The sequence below is a fragment of the Corvus cornix genome, chromosome Z (assembly GCF_000738735.6).
Source record: "Corvus cornix cornix isolate S_Up_H32 chromosome Z, ASM73873v5, whole genome shotgun sequence".
Taxonomy (NCBI): domain Eukaryota; kingdom Metazoa; phylum Chordata; class Aves; order Passeriformes; family Corvidae; genus Corvus; species Corvus cornix.
The window spans coordinates 7,506,899-7,527,427 of record NC_046357.1 but is presented as its reverse complement, the minus strand read 5'-3'; the positions used below and the strand labels follow the sequence as shown (position 1 = coordinate 7,527,427).

Sequence of the window (20,529 nt, the reverse complement as noted above, 5' to 3'; positions counted from 1 at the left end):
AATCAAGCTGCCTGTTTCCAGTAGATAAAGGCTTTACCTTCCTCCACAACAGTACCAACAACACTTTCCTCTAAAAGAAACCAAGTATGTAAGCAAAGTAAATTTTCATCAAATTTTCATCCAAATCCAGGCAAAGTTCAGTTTTTGTCAGACTGCCAAACAGTATGTGAGCTTTAGCTTTAAATTCCAAAGTTCTGTGACAAAATTTATTCTTTGAACTTGTTAGTTTTCAAAAACTGACAAGAGTAATATACTGAACAGGTTAGTATGTAGCACATAGCTATTTTAATTAGACAGCTGCTTTCCTTCACAGTTTCTAGGAACTTTAAATGCATTGCCATATAATTTCTTGAGGTAGGTTTTTACCGAAGGAGATGCCAGGTGAGATACACATAGGTATATATTCTAGCTTGGATAAGGGAAGGGAAGAGGAACATGGGTGAATGATAAGACTAGATGATGTTAAAAGTCTTTTCCAACCTAAACAATTCTATGAGTTGCTGAGACTTGGCTGTGTCCACAAGACATTCCATTCTGTTCTGGCATTGAAGTGGGTTTGGAAACTACCTATCAATCAGCGGTATTCGCAACACTTTTGTTTTGTGTGTCCATGTTTTCAAAATTGTAGCAAGAAATTAAATGTTTGCTTATCACAGATGTAAGGTATTAAACCTGCATTCAAAGTTTCATGGTACTGACACTGGCCATTTTGGAAGACAATGCAAAATAAATGCATGATGAAGTAGGTATGCATGGAAAAATGATTTCTCTTTTTTAACTGAAATGCAGGGGCTATTTTTTTGCCACAAAATGCTGGGGTTTAGAGTGTTTCAGTGAAGAGGAAACTATTGCTCCTTGCACAGGAAGAGCTGTTGGAGGGAGATTAATTATCTGAGTTGTCAGAAATAACAACCCTTGACTATCATATGAAATAGAAGCATAAAAACAATGGACATAAAAAGATAAGAATAAAATGCAGTGTGTTAGCTAACCAATCCTCAGTGCTCTGCCAAAGCCCCCATTGTCATTAAGAGCAAGCTGAAGGATTCCAGAAGTGAGACAAAGTTGTACGGATGAAATCACGAAAAGAGGCCATGACTGGCTGTTCATTGTTGAAGGAAGTTGATGCTGTGTTTTTGTACATGGTATCTTGAAGAGCATGCAGAGTTGGTAGACTAGAAGGAGCAAGCGTATTCATCTTGTTGCTCTTACATCATCTACCAAGAAAGCATCTGGCCTAAGCCATCAAGTCAGCACTGCCTTTCAAAACAATGCACCAGCAAGCATTCTTTTCTTTATGCATTTCATGTGTGATTAAAACCAAGTTGTTGGTACTATGGGCCATGATAACTTCTTAGCAAGCTGCATACCAGAAAAAGATAGAACGATGCTGTGGTGAAAAACAGACCCTGTGAGCGCCTTCTCCATGGCAGGGAGCAAGACCCATCCTTTCAATCCAGCATGGTAAACCAGTTAATAAAAACAGCAGTGTTAACTCAGCACTGAGTGCACTGAGCACTGCACGTCCCTTGTGTTCTTTTCCACCTGGTGTTTTTTATTGTTGGGTGTATCTGATGCTTTTCTCATGAGGCATGACAGAAGCTTATGATAAGATGGAGTGATCTTAAATTCACTAGGCAAGGATCAGTCTGAATGTGTTTTAATTCTTAATGTGAAAGAATCTACATGCCAGTCAGCACTATTGTTGTAAAATACCTGTCAGGTGCACAAGATTAAGAAAAGGTCCATGCCAAAGACCATTCCCACAAAATTAACAATTCCTCAATGGCTATAGGCTGAGCAAAATTCCTGTAGGCTGAGCAACCTCAGAACAAAGGGTGCCTCTTACCCAGGAGACTGTTCCCACCAGAGGGGTATAAACCTTGCTCAGTCTTTGTCGCTGTGATTCAAACAGAGGCTGTAACCTGATAGAGGTCTGCAAGAACTGAGGCAGCATGTAACACATTTCTGTAGACTTGGGGTTTTTTAAGGCATAAATGTTTCAGCCAGTTGCTGTCAACTGGTGTACCTGTGCAATAACCCTCTCCAGGGATTTCAGTGGCTGTCCCAGAGCTTGCAGAGATGAGCATTAAATGATATGCCCTTCACATTAGAGAGTCACAAGGTGATGGGTATTTTCTACATTCCAATGTATAAAAACAAATTATCCTCATCCTGATAATATTATCTGTATAATTAATAGTCTGTACTCTTCTTGTTTGCTCAATACTGTTTTTTAAAAGTCTCCATTGCCTGACATACTTACACACACCCCCAAGTATACTACAGAACTTTCCGTTGAATACCCTGCCACTGTACATCACCATTACAAGGAAGATCTTGTCACAGTTTCTGGTATTAAAATCCACTTTCTCAAAAATAAATCAAAGTGTTGCTAAAAAAGTCTCAATATGTGCTCTTAGTCTTTGGACTGGCAATATCTGACAAAAAACAATTAAAGCAGGCATGATTACTCAGTAGGAAGATGTACAATGCTCCCAAAATAAAATCCCTTTGGGCAGGGAGAGGCATATTTCTTTGACATATTCTGAGAAAAGGTGACATATAATTCAGGTTTATCATTTTAGCTGCTATGCTGCTATACTGCTACATTACTGCTGTACTGCAGATAAGTTGTGATTTCTAAATAAGTCAGTAATTGAAACTTGTGTATAGAATATGAATCTTGTGTGGATTCTTTAACACATCACATGTCTCCACTACAGTGACACAGAGAATTCCACTTTACCGAGAGAATAATGTCAATTTACTCTTCTATTAGAAAATATGTCCAACGTGAAAATTGAAGTTTTGTTGTAGCTCCTGGCTCCTGTAATGCAATATATAGCAGTTGCTCTGAAACCCCAGTGGTTGTAGCTCTGAGTTGTCTTTCTTTTATTACTTTGCACAAGCTCTCTTTTAGAACTGTGAGGAGAGGAGGGGTTAGAAATGTAAACAAAAAATGAAGTGGTCGAAGATACCTATACAGATACAACCATTTTCAAGTCCAGACTTCAGTTTTGACTCCCAGTGTTAGACAACTGCCAGACACTGCTGGGTTTTGTGCATTCTGTGGTCCACAGCTCCTGTTTGCATCACTGTTGTAGTGGAATAACAGAAAATGTAACTATTTCTATATTGCCTAAGAAAAACTATTTAAGACCTCTAAAACAGAATTTAGAAAATAACTAACTAACTAACTAACTAACTAAATAAATAAATAGTATTACCAGCAAAATTAGATTGGAGCTAAGAATTCCAAAAGCCCATAAAGTAAAACAGTTTATGAAAAATCACAATTATTTTTTTTTTTAATTTGATGGTAAATGGATGTTAAAGTGCAGCTGAGTATATGATTGGAGAAATTTGGAACTCCATTAGATATTTTATGTAATGCCTTCTTGCCTCTTTTGTATGCTTGTCTTGCTGGCTTTGAAACAACAGTCTTATTTGACCTTATATGCATCTCTGTGAGTCACAGGAAGACCATAAGGTTCATAAAGATAAAATAAACCACCCCACTCTATTCCACACTCCCGAAAATGCTTCACGGCAGATCAAAATGGTCTAATATTAGGTTTCAAAATGTTGCATCTGTTTTTAAGTCAATCTAGATTTTTCCAGCAAAATTACACTCACTTTTCCAGAGTTTTTTATACCCAAGAAGAGGTAAGAGCTCCTCTAGAGTAGTTACTCATTATGTAACCTCAGCCACAGAGATGAATAGGTACCCTAATTTTTTTCAACCTTCAAGAGTTACAAGCAAGCCTTTCAGAGAAACACACAGCACATGAATAATTTTATTCTTTTCATTGTCAGACTCATGACATTTATTTTTCTGTTGGACTTTGAGGTTGTAAGGAAAGTTCAGTCCCCCTTTCTTTATAATGTGTGCATATGAATGTTAGGAATCAAACTTCTTTGAGCTTTTCAACAAAGAATGGAATGTTATTGGAACATACTGCCCTAAGAATCATTGCAAGAACTTGATGATCCCCAATAGAAATGAGTATTTGTGGTCTTGCAGTGTTTCTAAATATTTTCTTCAGCCAAAGTTTACTTACGTTTTTCTGATACGGACAAAGAAAACATTGTTGAATTTTATAAGTACCTAGATTAGATGCTAAACTTACCATCATTTTTACTTATTCATCTGTGAGTTGGTCTAGCCCAAGGAATGATTGCTGGCAGTTATTTAATACATCAGTTATTGTAGTCATACACATTAGATAATAACTTCACCTTATCAGGAAAACACATTTCTGAATCTCTTGATCCACTGAAGGCTGATAATTGGAATTTTTTTAGGAAACAGTAGAAGAAGATGGAGAATAAAATAGTCATTTAGCTCTTTCCAAGCTATTTTTGTGTTTCTGCAAAAATAGTGGGTTTTGACAGACCATTTTGGTTAAAGCAAAATCCTTTTCGTCAGAGGTTGCAGCTTTAGATTAAATAATTTTATTGTTTTTGACTGAACTCTGCATATGTAGAAAGATTAAATAAGAAGGAATTGAAGAAAGTAAGACAGAGGCAGGAATGTAATGAACTTTTTTTCTCGACCTTTGGAATTCCTAGTTGTTTTTTTATTAATGCAACAGAGATCCAGGAAGGATTAACTGGTGGAACTGGATCATAATGGTCACAACAACCCCAGCAGCATTACTGATGAGGGGAAGAGTGGCTGGAAAATTGTCCAGTGAAAAAGGACCTGGACATGCTGGTGACAGCAGCTGAACATGAGCCAGGGTGTGCCCAGGTGGCCAAGAAGGCCAATGGCATCCTGGCCTGGATCAGCAATAGTGTGGCCAGCAGGACCAGGGCAGGGATTGTCCTCCTGTGCTGGGCACTGGTGAGGCCACACCTCGAGTGCTGTGTCCAGTTCTGGGCCCCTCACTGCAAGAAAGACATTGAGGTGCTGGAGTGAGTCCAGAGAAGGGCAATGGAGCTGGGGAAGGGTCTGGAGCACAAGTTCTGTGAGGAGCAGCTGAGGGAGCTGGGGGTGTTTAGCCTGGAGAAAAGGAGGCTCAGGGGTGACCTTATCACTCCCTACAACTGCCTGAAAGGAGGCTGTAGCCAGGTGGGGGTCAGCCCCCTCTCCCAGGTAAAAGACGATAGGATAAGAGAAAGTGGCCTCAAGTTGTGCCAGGGGAGTTTTAAATGGAAATTTGGGAAAAATTTCTTCGTGGAAAGGATTTTCAAGCATTGGATCAGTTGCTTAGGGAAGTGGTGGAGTTACCCTGCCTGGAGGTACTTAAAAGACATGTTAGATGTGGCACTTGGGAACATGGTTTAGTGGTAGACTTGGCAGTGCTGGGTTAACTGTTGGACTCATAACCTCTGTGTGAAGATGATGTCAGAAGAGGGGGTGTGGGGGGTGTGTCCCCTCCCTTTTTTTAAGGCAGGAATTTGCATGGAAATTTAGAAAGAATCTTGGTTCCAAAATCAGTTATATACTGCAATCCCATAGGATTTTGCAGAAGTACCACTTAAGACTGTGCATCAGGAAGGTCTTGCGGCCTTAATTAGCATAATCTAGCAGGCACAAACAAAATGTTCCAAACCAGCATGTTTGACTTATGCCTATAAAAAAAGATTAAGCTGTGAAGAAATACAACTCAAGTGACTGAAAGGAAAAGCACTGGAGCTTAAACCTCTTGGTAGATTATGAAAGGCCTGAATGGAAATGTAGAGGAGAGAAGCAGAGCAATTAGCAACAGTAAAGTAGTTACGACTATGGAAAGGTGTGACAAAATGTGAGTATAGATGCCATAAGGGCTATAAACAGATCAGTTATCCTTAACTGGGAACACAAACCAGACAGGAAAACAAACAAAAATATAGAGCAACAGGCAGGAAAAAAGAGTAGGAAAAGGACATGGGCGATAAAGTTAGAAAATGAAGAGAAAAAGGAAGGTAGGAGAGCAATCTTGTTTTACACTGGGGCAACTGATACCAGTTTATTTTTCAGTCTGGGGTGGGGAGGCAGTTTGAAAGGTGGGGAGTATGGTGGAGACTGTGCATGGGAAAAGAAACTGTAGAGAGATATTTAGGGGAGACATTTTAAGGTCATTCATTTCTGTATATTGGCAGTAATCCATTGTGGAGAACAAACAGCTACTGTAGTTGTTAGTAAAGATAAATGTCATTGAATTATAGATGAGCATAATAGGAAAACTTCATGTCTAGCCATTGTGTAAAATTAGGAGTGGGACATACTGGCTGTGTGGGTTTGGTGAATGCCAGGTGCGTGGGTGAGTCGTGAGCATTGGGAAAGAGTGTCTTATTCAAGTGGTCTATTCAGCTCTTACACCAGTACTGTAATGTCATTATTTTTTTCCTGCTCTGTCTGCTGAGTACAAACCAAAGCATAGTAAACACTAAGTACCTTAGTGACTATCTCAGCATGTCCATATGTTTCTGCTTGCATGTTCAATGCAGTGACAGAGCAGAGGTGACTCACCTTTAATGTGGTGATTGTTCATAAAGGCCTGTGTAATCACACCTGCTAACAACACGACACTGCACTGGGTCACAGTGTACAACATGCTAGCCAACCTCAACCAGTCAGTCAGAGATTACAACTGATTAAGTATTAAAGTCTTTATCTCTTCTGACATACAAAATTTTCTTTACCTAAAATACTTTAATAGGTGAACGTTTACTTGCCAGTAGTCTGAACAAAGTCATAGTAGAGGTGTTTCTCCCTCTAAGCCTGTGCTATACAGCTATTATTTTCCAAGTACAATTTTCAGCCTATTCTCACCGTTGGCTGTTTCGCTCACACACTATTCTTTACATCACACACTATTTGTCCTTCTGTATGCATGTTTGAGAATGACACAGCCACTTTTCCAGAAAAACCTGATTCTTAAATTAAATGTGTTAATACCCCAATTGCTGCAGATTTCACTGCCTTAATGCAAAATTGAGTTTACAAAGGCTACCATGAGTTGTGCTTTATGTGAAGAATGACCAATTGAAACAACTGGCCTGCTCAGACAGGAGACTGATAAAGAGCAGTTGGAGAATGAACACAGCTAGCCATTAAAGGCAGAATTCTATAAAAATTATGAAGGCCTATTATCTACAAACGTAGCTTAAGAACTTAAACATATTGAAACATATTCACTAGGGGCATACTTAAAGCAGTAACTGAAAAAGTTAAATTTTCTAATGCAGTTTCTGCATGTTTAAATAAAATACATCTTGTTTAACAGTAGCTAATAGGGAGAAACAAGGAGTAACCTATACTGCATTAGTAAAAAAATCCTCTTAAATTCCTTTAAAAGAAAAACCCTACAAACTAAATTATATAATTTCTTTTTGTTGGAACAGCACAGACAGAGAATTATAAATGGTGTTTGGGAGTGGACAGCATAGAGGAACTATGTCTCCCTCTCTAACATTCAAGGTGAGATCTGGTAGACTTTTCCAGGGTGCATCTACCAGGATAGGATACAAGTAAACATTCCCTGTAGACTGACCATTGCCACGTCCTCCTGGTACTCCGTCATCCTGGGGATGGGACAGTCACCTCGCATGTTTAAGACTTGAAATAATTTGACTTTGCAGCCCCTCCCTGACAATTTCTACTTGGCTTTGATTCTTCTTGAAAGCGAGAAAGGGAATACTGGCATGTGATTTGGGTAGGGGCACACTTCTTTTGTGATTCTCACTCTCTGATTGATGGTAGAAGAAAATCCACTGTCTATGTGACCGTCAGATACTCAAATATCATTTGTAGAAAAGGAACATAAGAGATTTATAGAATATAGAAAAGTAAACACTACAATTATATTTTTAGAGTAAAAAGAGGGAGGTGGAGAGACAGAGATGCTGCCTCCTACAGAATCTATAAACTACTGCAAGCTAGAAGACTATCCAAGGAGCCATCACTATATGCTGCCTATATGTTTCATACAACCTTCCCAAGACATGTGCTGTCAGATACAGCTGAGATGCATCATTGCCTTTACATGTTGCATCTATTCTTTATAGTCACAGATTTAGCTTCTCAGATCTGGATTTTGTCTTCCCAATAATTAGCTCCTTCTGAAAACCACACCCTCCCCAATATGATCCTCAGGATGCAATCCCTAGGAACTCAAGTAAAGAGGCCTCTTTCCTTCCAGTCAGACCCATCCCCTCATATCAGAGGAACACAGTCACTTGGCTCCAGTTCCAACATATACTATCACTTATTCCTGACATGAACACTTCACAATCTGTGCCACTTTCCGGCCTCTCAGCCACCCTCTGCTTCTATGATTCAACTTCTGAAGGTCACCGCTAGCCTGAACGCCTCCTCCGTGACAGCTACACAGTGTGTCCAACACACTATAGGAACTGCCCAGGGAAGAATATCTATGCCATGGTCAACTCTTGGATCTTGCATAAGGCAGCCAACTCAACAAAGACTGGCAAAAAATCACCTGCAAATGAAGGAAAGCATGAATCTATACATCTAATCTACACTTCTAGTCCACACTATGGAAAATACAACTCACCCCAAACCAGACCAGCCTGGAAGAGAGTACTTCATTATGTGCTCTGGTTATAGAAGACAAACTCACCTGCTCTTTCCTACCTTCTTGCATAAGCATTCTGAACAGTTCCATCACAGAAGAAACCCCTGCCACATTCTTCCCCAACCACCTAACTGTTGGCTTGCACCTAAAACAAGGTCCACACTGGGCTCAATCCAGCCCTTTGTGCTGCCCCCACCTACTGGTTTTAACGTAAGAGCTGCTCCCAAACCAGAAGAACCTGGCATGGCAGGGGTTAATGGGGCGACGGGGAGGGGAGGGTGAGACTAAAGAAAATAGCCCGACACTCTTCGAAGCTTGTTTGATGGAGATGCGACCTGGCAGCATTGAAAAGCTTCAAGATTAATGGAGAAAAGGCGGAATCTGACAGCTTTTCCGCTGGTTTCACTCCTCCTGGGTGGGCCGATTGCTCTTGAATGTCACTTGCTACTTAATCTTGTGTATCTGAAACAGACTGATGTGTTTGGGGAGCCCTGCTCGCTCTGTATAGACATCAATTGGCAAGGCAGATAAAAGGAAACTGCATTGAATTACTCTCTTATGCCTTTTATAGAGCACTTTCTGACTACAAAATAATTAGTAGCCTCATCCAACGAAACCCATCGTGGTTAGGGTGCTCGTTAAACACCAAAAGTGAGGAGGAGAAAGTACTGCTTACTCTCTTCCAGCTCCTTCCTAGAGCTACCATCAAACCAAGTTTATACTCAAATGAAAACATCTGTGGCTAATATTGTCATTTAATATCACCTCACTGTCCGTGGGATGCTTGCATTGATTTTTTTTCTGAATGATTATTTCTGTTTGCACATTGAAGATTTACTGCAGAGTTAACAATTGATGTGTTACATTCTTTCACTGCTGAGCAGAAAAAAACCCTTAAGTACTCTTTAAAAATGTAATACATCTCCCACTCAGTGAACATGATACATTCTCCCTTGTAGTGTATAAAGGAGGGCATGGGAGACTAAAACGTAAGGGATTTTTTTTTTCCATCTGCAGTGAAATCAGATGGTGACTGTCTAGCAAAAGACATTTGATTCTTTTTTTAATCCCAGAATTTCAAGTCAAGTTCTTCCATGTCTTTCACCCATGTCATATCATTTACAGCAACCTAGAAATAGTAGCAAAATAAAGAAAGCAGCCTTTGATAGTTAAAATTTGCTTCATGTCTCAAAGTGATTCTCATGCTATAAATCTGAGTTTCTCCCTATTTGTTGCTAAAACTTCATTTGGAGCTGTACTAGTGGTATAGCACAAAGCTGACATAGCTGTTCAAGTCTGCAGTCAGCAACCCAGGCAAAACTCTGGCAGTGTGTGAACTGAAAGTTAACATTTTAACTTTAGTTTTTAAGCATCTGAAAATTTAGGAGCACTTTCCTGCCACACAAATTACCTTCTGCCCTGTGATAGACAATTGTCTGAAATAGATGCACTGAGTCAATTTGACACAGGATGTATCTATCATAAAATTCAATATTTTCCTTTTCAAACAACAAAAGTAATCACAGTTTAGTCTTAAAACTGCAGACTGTGTCACAGCACCTTGTAACTAAGGAAAAGTATCCCAGATTAAACATCAGCACCACCACTGTATTTCACATGGCACCTAAAAACCAGTTAGTAGGAGACGACTGTGCCTTCAGCAATTACATAGACCTGTTCAGCTGGCAGTGGGAAGGAAATAGCTTTGTTCTGTGCAGTTTTTTACAATATTTTTTCTTTAGATCTAATTGGCCCTTTATAGGACAAACATGTGATTGTACATATATAACACAGGGGAGGAATAGCAGCCATTTCACTGGGTTTTTTTAATCCATCTAATTTCTATGCCCTCCATAGAAAGATAGATGATGTAAACTGAATAATGAATCACAAAAGGGAAAGCATCACTAAACTCTGGTATTATATTTATCTACTACTGTTTTTTAGTAGGGGAATCTGTAGACGCTTTACTGCTTTTAAATGAGCAGCTGTTATTTTCTGTTTTTTCTACTTCAGCTGCGTGGGACTACTAACATCCTAACATCTAATTTAAACAATCTTTAAAAATTCTAAAAGTTGTTTGCGAAATTTAAAGCAATAAAAACTTCATAAAGCCCAACTGTTGATTTTTTTTACTGTTGGGCTAATGATTGTGTTTTAATAAATGAAGCATAACTACACATTTAGAGTCAAAAAACATATCAATATCTGTTTTCTTATATTGATATTCAAAGTTCAGATTAATTCCCCCCTTTAAGTTTGTTCTGTACATTTCTCAGCATTAAACCTCTAAGAAACTTTGGAAAAAGGTAAAAAGAGCAACCAAATTTAGTTATGATAATTTATAGAAAATGGATCCCATATCAAGTATCTGTTCCTTTTATATCAATTCAGGAGTGAACAAAGAAACACTAACGAAAAAGAGGCTATTAGAACCTTTTGGTAATATTGTGAAAAACAAGCAGCATGACATCCTAGAAACGAAAGGGTCTTCACATCATTTCCCTTCCCCCTCCCCCAGGAGGATGACATTTGCATTGTTAAAAAATACACAGGACTTTAAAGACATTTACTGAATTTTGTTGAAGGCTCTTAAACAAAATTCTTTCTGTAAATGTAGCCAAATTTATATAGTATTTGTCAGAATAAATCCTAATCTTTCTATATTTGGTTTTGTTTGCTAAACTTGTTTAAGATTTTTAAGAGCACTGATCAAATCCTCTACACACATTTAACTTCACCAGTTAAGTTCATGTGACCTGGTGGAAATGAAGGTGAGCATGTACACAACTGCTTACAGGACCCAGATCTTACAAGCAAAACAACCTGAAACAAGTTACTCTCTTCTTTTTAAGGATTAAGACAAGACAATCTCTGTTAATTGTGTACATATCCTTTATCTGTAAAATTTATCACTTGTTAACATCATACCAATGTTTTAACAAAGTAAGAGTAGGGGATGCAGTCAAACCTTAGGTAATTCATACAAAACTGCTTTACATTTTGTTGTCACATTTGGCCACAAAGTGGAATTTCTTATCTAAAGGTTCTTAGTGCAACATACTGCAAGTATGCTTTGATTTGCAGCCTAGTTCAAAGTACTTGAAATCATGGGTCACTAACACAATATACCACAGCATTCCCTGCCAGTCCTCTTCCCTGCTATTTCGGTGCAGTGTTTGTTCCTACTTGCTAGCAGGATCCAGGCGCAGTGTCTTGTAAGCCACTGATGTGTGCAAATATACACACATGTGCATAAAACAAAAACCAGAAGGAGCTTTGTTTTCCTTCTGCTGCTATTCCACATGAAGATGCAATCACAAACCAAGAATGCCTGGATGAACATCACTGGTGGTAAGCTTAAATGGCAGACAAAACAAAGTCTGATCTGTTTAGACTTTTGTACTACCACGGAAAAACAACAGACTTCCAAGGCTGAGTTAGGCTTCACAGTGACACAGCCAAGGGCAACGGAGTTGTTGTCTGGAATTGTACTGTCAATGGAAGGAGGCCTTTGCATGGCACTCACAGCCCCTCTGCAGCCTCACTCCACTGCCCAGCACAGATGTGACATCCTGGCAATTGTTGTTTCCTGTAAAGAAAAAACAAACATAATTCTTTCAGCCCCACCACTCTATATTGAAACCCATGTGTTAAAAGCTGATTTCAAACTCCTGAAGGTTGATAAATCTAAAGGTAGAACTTGTACTGTTGCAAACACCTTCAGCTATTATTCTCATCTGGAAGCTGCCAAAGTGAGATGACTTTCAGGGTCCTGTCCTATCCCTCCAATTCCAATTTCATTATGTCATAGTGAGATGAGGAGACAAAATGATCATGGTGCAAGAACTACTTTCTCTTTTTCCTAATAGGAATGTGCAGTTATAAAGACAAATGGCATACTCACCCCATGGTGCTTTACAAAGCTAAGACAATATTGTAGTCAATAAATTTTTTTCTCAAAACTGCTTCATTGCAAGAATTCCATAGGAAAAACTTCCCCTTTACAAAATGGGCTGAAATTCCATTTTACCATTCTCTAGACATTTTCCATGACCCTAAAGTATTATTTTCCCCCTGTGCTTCATCCTCAAAGAACTTGCTAATATTTATTCCAACTAAACAGTTTAAAATGTGTTAGCTTTTTCCAGGAGTTCCAAGGCAATGTTGTTCCCTAATATAAAAAAAAAATGAAAGGTAGCATTACAAGTGTAGGAGGAATGACGCAGTCATAGCTGAAGATGCATGTCAGAGCCAAGACACAGCATCACATAAACACAGATGGGCTGCAGGGTCCCAGACAGGACCTGGAGCTGAGAAAACCCCAAGCGGTGTCCTCTAGGCCGCCTCATTTTCCCTGTGTGACAGAAGGTGGCACATCACAAACACTGGAAGGGAACCAGGGCTGAGGGAAAGGTTTGGGCACATTTGACCCTCGTTCAGCAGGAGAGAAAGCAACACTAATGCAACATATCTCATCTTCCAAGCTGACAGTGCTTGTGGGAAATCCAGCCTGCTGGAATGGGGCAGCATGAAGGCGCTGGGTTTGGGGAAAACACTTGCTGTGGTCCATTTGTGTAATGGCTAAGATGGGTAAGTGTGGGTCTGTCAGGGGGAAGAATAAAAACTTAGGAAGGGTAGGAAGGGCGCTCAAGCAGAAAGGCTTGAAAAGCATCATCACCAAGCATCCCTTAAGTTTTTGCAACACAAGACAAAATATCACGTGGTTCCATACCTGTGAGAGAGTTCTGAGACAATTAACAGGTTTCCACATGCAAAGTATTTCTGTAGATAATAAAATAATGAAATAAACTACATGTAATCGTCCTAAGAGACAATATTTTTTGTCAAGATTTAGACAAAGTGAGAAGATAACCAGGACTTGGCAACACTTGATTTTTTGCAAAACCACCCTCCTGCCCCCATAACTCCTAAGGGTGGGATTTTTTCTATCGTGCTTTCAAAGGGCCCCAGCCTATACCCCAGGTCTTGGCTCCCATTGTGTTGTTTAGGAAATATAAATTAAACCTCCTTTCTCATAAGTGCCAGGAAAGCAGGGCTCTGCAGCCAGTTTCAGGAGCCCTTGCCCAGGTCCTGTAGCTGCTCTGCCCTTTTGAGGCCCAGCAGGCGATCCAGTATGCTTGACTCTGCTCCTGGCCACTGGCTGCGCTCAAATGGTCGCTTTCCCACCCCCTGCTGCCTAACTCCATGGAGGAGTAGAGGGAGCACGCCTTGTAATTCAAGTACCTCCTCCCCACAGGGAAAGGACAGGAGGTAAGAGGCAAGTCAGAAGACAGAAAACAAAAGGTTGAGCAACTGCCTGCAGCAAAATAGGGAATTCCAGGAGGGAATGCTGGATTTGGTGGCACCCTGATGAAATGCCAAATTACTAGCCAAATTACTAGCCTTTGCCTTGCTGAGCACTGGGGCCCTGGGCCTCAGGGAACAGGATTAAGATCAATTGGATCAATTCACACAAGTTGGAGGCATTGTTTCAGATTCTCATTGGAGTCACACACATGACATTGCAATGGATTCCACCATATATTTTTAAGTTCTTCTTCAGAACTTAAAGAGTTGTTTGTTTATTCTTACCTCTGAACAAAATTGTAAATTTCTTTGCTATGAAATACATGGAACTATTTTAACAAATCGTTGCTGCACATAAACTATTGCCAGTCATCTAATGGATTATGGATGATACTTTAATTAGGCTGGCCACTTTACTGAGACCAAATCTCAGTGTATCATATCTTGTCTAATTTTAAAATCCTTGATTCATTAACCTCCTTCTCCTCTCCTCTCTTACTTTGCATCCATATTTTATAGATAGATACGTAAATGTATTTACTACAGCTACATATCTTTTTCACATTAGATTAGTTTTACTAATTGATCAGCCCATGGTGCAGCTGGAGCCATCTGCAGTGGTGGTTCAATGCATACTGGTTCAAAAATCCTCCATACTGCAAAGATGTGATGCAGTGAAAAATCCCAGTGCTGGGTCCAGTTTTCTAGAGTGTTGCTGGGTTAATGCTGCAACAACAGGCTTTGTCCCTTCTGCAGCTAGCGTGAAGGCAGCATGTATTTCACACTGTGTATTGTGATCTGTATGACAGAAATGTTCTGATGCACATCAAATCAGGTGAATGAGCCAGGGGTGATCTCGTTCTTTCTTCAGAGACTACTAAGACAAACTGCTGCAACTGCTTCAGTTTCTAAGCTGTTCTGTGAAGTCATTTATCTATCTTATCCAGAGGGAAAAAGAGCTTCCCACTGCTCAAGGATGCCTTCCCCAAAGTAGGAACCAGTGTCATGTGAGAGGCTGGACATCAACATCAGGGTTTATAATGAAGATTTTCTTCTTACTGTGTACTGTGAAAGCATGTGAGCTGCAGCCACACCTGAGGGGACATGAAGGACAGAACAAAGTGTATGGGATTTGTGCTTAATGCCTGATATTTCACACATTTGGAAGGATCATTTCCCTGTTTTCACTTGTAAACCTTGGTTGGAAAATGCTCAGTCTGAGGCAGGGAGGGGCCCATTGCTCAACACTTTTCTGTTAGTTTTGTAGTTTTGGAAAAGATATTGTATTCTTTTCTCAGTCCCTGAGTAATCGTAGAGCTACCTACCTGATGAAGTGCCTCTTTATCTCATTGCAGAGTTTTCACAATCAGCTTCATTCACTTTTCTTCATGATTCATGGTGTTTTATCTCTCAGGAGCAGAAGTAAGGCAGTTCTGGGATACACACCAATGAGACTGGTTCTTCTGGTCATCTGCCAAAGCTTGTGGTCATCCAGTTTCAGAAGACAGTGAAAATCATGGCTGTTTATATCAGCCTTTAATAAAATTTACAGCAACCTCTAGAGTTTATTAATTTAAGGTAGTTGCTTAAGTTAGAGTCCTGTGTTTATCTCTGTTGCCATTACTATTCAATATCTTAAAGGTGTTGTGAGAAGACACTATTCCTGCTCTCATACCTTCCTACCACTGATGCTCATATTTTGTCTACCCCAGCTTCCACTGTTTCAGCAGACACACAATGACTTTTTATTTTATAAACAGAGAAAATTTGTAACTCCCAGAACATATGATCACAGCTAACTTCTCAGTGCCTGAAAAGGTGGTCTGTGATGGCTTTTCTGGCAAACTCATAATTTTGACTAGTGATGGTGAAATGTTAAATCCCCATTACATTAACCTACCTTCTGTCTCAAGTACTTGGAATAGCACCAGGCCTTACAGAACAGAATTTCTTTTCTTCTTCCCAAGTTTCCAGCACAGCCTGGAAGGGCAGCTGGCTCTGCCTTGGTGTATTAGAGGCACGGTGCACACTCAGCTGGCTGTTTGACAGAATTTGCTGGGCAAAGGCACAGAGGAGCAGCAGCACAATACAGAAAGCTCTGATGAGCACTGGGATAAAACAGAGGGAGTTTCTCATATGCCTGAAGTCTGGTTTTGGTATAAAGTATTCTTTGCTTTGTGCACTTGTCTCGCTGATGTGCTTCCCCTGCTCTTGATGCCCTCCTATCTTTCCTTTCTTGCTCCTCTCCTCACCACTCTCTTCTGCTCTTTTCCACACCCTCTTCCCCCACCTGCATCCTCTATGTCCTTTTTCCGCCTCTTCTAGAGTTACCCTGTGTGTGAAGCAGCCAATGCTTGGATTTCATGGGCAGTCCCTCATGCCAAGCATCTGGTGCCAAAGCAAATGTCTGGTTAAAATGCTGGTCTGCCTTTGGGATGGTGAGTGCTGCACGATGGACAAAGAACTGCTGGATGTTTGACTGGGGCTTGGCAGCAGCACCTGGGACACCTCTGCCCTTCCCAGCTCACCATGCCTCCCCTCTTCTTTACTCGTCACATGGACAGGGGAAGTTCTTACCTTCCAGCCTGGGGACAGAGGAGCTGCCATCTTCCCTTTCCATGGTGTGGGATTTTAGAGGGTACCTTTGATTAATTGTTTGATAAAAAGCTATTTTGTCCAGGTATTTTTGCCAGTGTTTTTCTGATGATTTTTATGCCTAGTAGAAAAATTGATCAGAAGAGAAAATAAAATCATCTTACATGCTTTCTTCACTCCTTTTGTCAGGCATAATCTGTTTCATACCACTTTTATTAACAAGATTATTACTGATAGTGGGTGGGGTTTTGACCCTAAAAAACATGTCTCAATTTCCCTCTACAAGACTATTTCACAGGCTGATCAGAAAGCAGGATCTGCTCTTTGAACTGTTTTTTCTTGATTAATCTGGTATTCATACAAATTAAATTAAGAAATTTAAGTCTGACATGCTGATTTATTTTCAAGAGCGAGGTCTCACTTTGTAATATTCCTTGAGAAGATTGTGATTCCTCCTCAGTTTTATTTTCTGAGTTCCAGACAGAGGTCATATAAAAATAGTAACATATATAAAAAGATGTTTTTTCTTCAAGCCATTATTCTTAATTACACACAGCCTTGAACCATCCTTTCTCTCCTTAATATTTACACCAGTCCAATGTTTGTGCATTGTTATCATCTCTTCTATCAGTATCATAGTTCCACATGACTAACTCCCCTAATCTTCGTGGCAGGGAGGAGCAGTGGAGTTTGCAATTGTTGTGTATCCCCTGGCAGCCTGACAGATGGAACAATCCCCACACAAGGCTCCACTATCAGCTGGCTCCTCTCATTACCTGGCAGTGAACTGGCCGCCTCGGAAAGCTGCTCACGGACGAGGAGCTCTGCCATGGCAGCCCCAGATGGGCTCGGGCCAGATTCCTGACTTCCCTGCTGGTCTCAGCTCAGCAGTTTTACAGCTAACTAATTTTACAAGTGTCTTGCACTGATTGCACACATGCAATTGCACACTGAGCTGGGTCAGGGGACTCATATGGCTGAAAAGCAATGTGGAAAAAGGACACTGGTGCAAATGAGAAGGAGAAAGGCAAAGCACTCAGCAGTGTAAACTGTGGAGGAACATGTGCTGGCCAGGGGGACTTGGCCTCTGATTAAAGTCACTGGCGGCAGGCTGTCCTCCCCTTTCTGTAAGAAACCTTCCCCCAGTGCCAGCCTGTGTGGATGGGGCAGATTCCCCACCCACGACTTTTAAAGTGGAAGGAAAATGGCACTTCCACAATAGGATATGCAATTACTCTTTAATATCGCAACAGAGGTAGCTCGGGTAAGCACTGACTGCTTACACTATGGGCAGAGTTCTTTGAGAGGGACTCCCAGAGAGGCCACACAGCTCTTCTTTCATGAAGTAACAGTTTAGTGTGGAGAAAGCACCTCACTACTTCTTTACAGAAGGTGTTTAGGTGTTTCTGTTCACTTAGAGCAGGACAGTCCTAGCAATAATGCTACTCACCTGGATGTTCCTACAAAAAAAATTATCTTGGATAAAACACTGCACCACTGCTGTCCACATCTTAACAGAAGTAGACTTTCTCCTAGCAGTGATTGAGGTCTGTCTCAGTTTTGCCAGAATGGGACAGTTGTGGCTAAGGAAAGAGGCCAGGTCCCCAAAATTCCGCATTTCTCCGGCTTATATAACAACTACTGAAGTCCACTAGTTTAATTTCTGATGGCTCAAAGTGAGCATATATAGAGCCCATTAATAATACAGGCATGTCCAAGAAAAACTGGGAGAAAAGAATTAGGAAAAAAATCCCTAAAACCTCACAAAGAATCTAATCATGATTGGGTGAGAAAAGAATGTGGCTGTGGATTGATGGATGATGTGCAGATATTTTCTGTTAGAGACTTATGAAGTAAGTAGAAAGTCCAGATGTTTCAGAGACAGTAAATAGCTCAATATTTCTGAAATGGGTGTTGTCAAGGGAGAAAGTTAACACTGAGATGCCCAAATATGTTATTATCTTCCACTTGGCTTTATTAGTTGGTGTCTAGCTGAGGTTTTCTTCTAAAAAGAAAAGCATTTTGACCTTCATCTAGGCAATTTTTTTTTTAGTTATTTCAACTAAACATATCAGGCAGGCATTTGTAACGAATTTGGATCCTAGTATAGGACCTGGTTGCTGTTGCACATGACCAGAGAAGTGGTACGAACATCATGATTGTGGGCTGGTGTAATCTTCAGTCCAGTTTTATCTGTATTGCAGAAACCTAGAGGCTGGAGATTTCACTCAAAGGCACAGAAATTGCTCTATACTCACACATCTGTAACTTAAAAGTTCACTTCCTGTCCCCCTCACAGGTCTTTATAGATTTGCACCTAGCCAATTCTGCTTGGAAACAGACATTGTCCTGCACTGTTAGTATCCCCATCTTTTGTTTTCCACTGTCAGTAGGTCTGTTGCTCTTTCTGTTGCTACATATCCTCAGCCTCGAAGAAGCTCCAGGTCACTCAGCCAGCTCACATTAATGAGTTGCTTAAAAGATAAACTTAAATCGCAGCTTTGATTTGTGATTTGCTCTGCTAATGCTTAAATCAGTAATAGTTCTTCAATACTGTGACACCTAAGCAAGCCACAGCTTTGCAGTAGATTTGTCTTGACATTTTATTTTGGTGGATTTTCAAAAAGAGATCAAACCTTGCCTCCAGGCTTTGGTCCAGTCAACCCAGTGGCTTCCCTAGTAGCAGCACACCTGGCAGAGTCTTCTGCAGTCTGCAGAAAGTTTTCTCCACCACTGCTGGGGTTTGGCTGCTGGTTCACTGTTCCTCTCAGCAGGATCTTACTGCTTGGTGCCAGGATTTTCATCTGCAGTCTCTGGGCTGTCCTTCCACCAGCTCTGCAGGGATGGAGGAACAACTCTGCCTTCCAGAAAGTACTCTGTGTCCTTTACAGGTGTTCAGGTGTTCATAGGGATCTTTTTAAAACTTCTCACCAATTAACCTTCGGTAACTTCTGTTATTCTTGACCTGATAGGCATTGGGTATTTTGACTTTTTGTCCTTTCTGGATTAAGGGCTTTCAGACCCAAAAATCCTTACAACCTTTCATACATACATTAGTGAATGCTCTTCCAGTGGCTTGGAAGATATATAAATACTCTTTCCCTGGAAAAAAACGAGTGAGCTGTACTCATTCCTTCCTTCCTCACTTTGCAGGCTTTGTGCTATTTATGGCTCAGCACCCACCCCCAGAGTCTGTTCCCCCAGTTTACTACAGCATATTCTGTACCTGCATTCACACCACAAGGAGTCACAACTCCTAAAGGTGAAGACATCGTATACTGCAAGTCTGATAGATTGAAAGTCTGATACTTTCCCCTTAGTAACTGCATTTCTTCAAAGAATTTTAAGTAAGTAACTCATACTCACACCATCTGAGACAGACTGGCAGGTTTTGTTGCTTCTTGTCCTCTCTACAAGGAAAATATGGCCAGGAATAGAATTTAATTTAAATTTTAAGATTTCTACCTATTTTACAAAATCTTTTAATAATCCCTAATGGCAATTCCAAAAAAACTTGTATCATAAATAATACTTTCCTTGGACCTGAGGTGTGGCATATGTATATGTGTGTGTGCATAAAGACAGACTCACACTTCTTCCTTTTTGTACAAAAATGTTGTTCCTCAGCACCTGAGAGCACCTGAAGCATTAGAAATGGAGAGAGCAGAACAAAGGACAGTATGTAGGCTCAAAGTGTGACCAGCATATGCAAAATGTAATCATTGTTGGGACCACTAAAAATTCCATGACCAGCAATGATTTATTAGTAGTGCAGAATCCAGGGAAACACTCCCTTCTAAATTATTGTTTCTCTGACTCCAAGCGTTCAATATATTCCCATCTTGAGCCAGGGAATTTATTTTCTCCTCTCCTCTATGTTTTTCTGTGGTTTGCATTATCATTCACTAAATATACTTGGACATGACATTACTTTTCTTGAGGTACAGATTTGAAAACTTCTGTGACTCCCCCTTTGACCCTCCACCATTTCAGGAATTTCATAATTAAATCAGTAACTCACACTCCCATAATGAACGGGACCTCTTTTTTGGTGTTATATAAATTACATACTTTTCAAATAAAAAGGGCAGACTAA

General features: G+C 40.3%; 1 protein-coding gene across 1 annotated transcript in view; it reads right to left on the bottom strand.

The window, feature by feature from the left end:
- Positions 1–11,405: 11,405 nt before the first annotated feature.
- The window catches only part of ARL15 (ADP ribosylation factor like GTPase 15), a 252,963-nt gene continuing 243,839 nt past the window's right edge, over positions 11,406–20,529 (bottom strand). Inside the window, exon 8 of the mRNA XM_039566722.1 lies at positions 11,406–12,120. Coding sequence (XP_039422656.1) covers positions 12,073–12,120 — 48 coding nt within the window. The 3' untranslated portion in view covers positions 11,406–12,072. The remainder of the gene's footprint in view (positions 12,121–20,529) is intronic.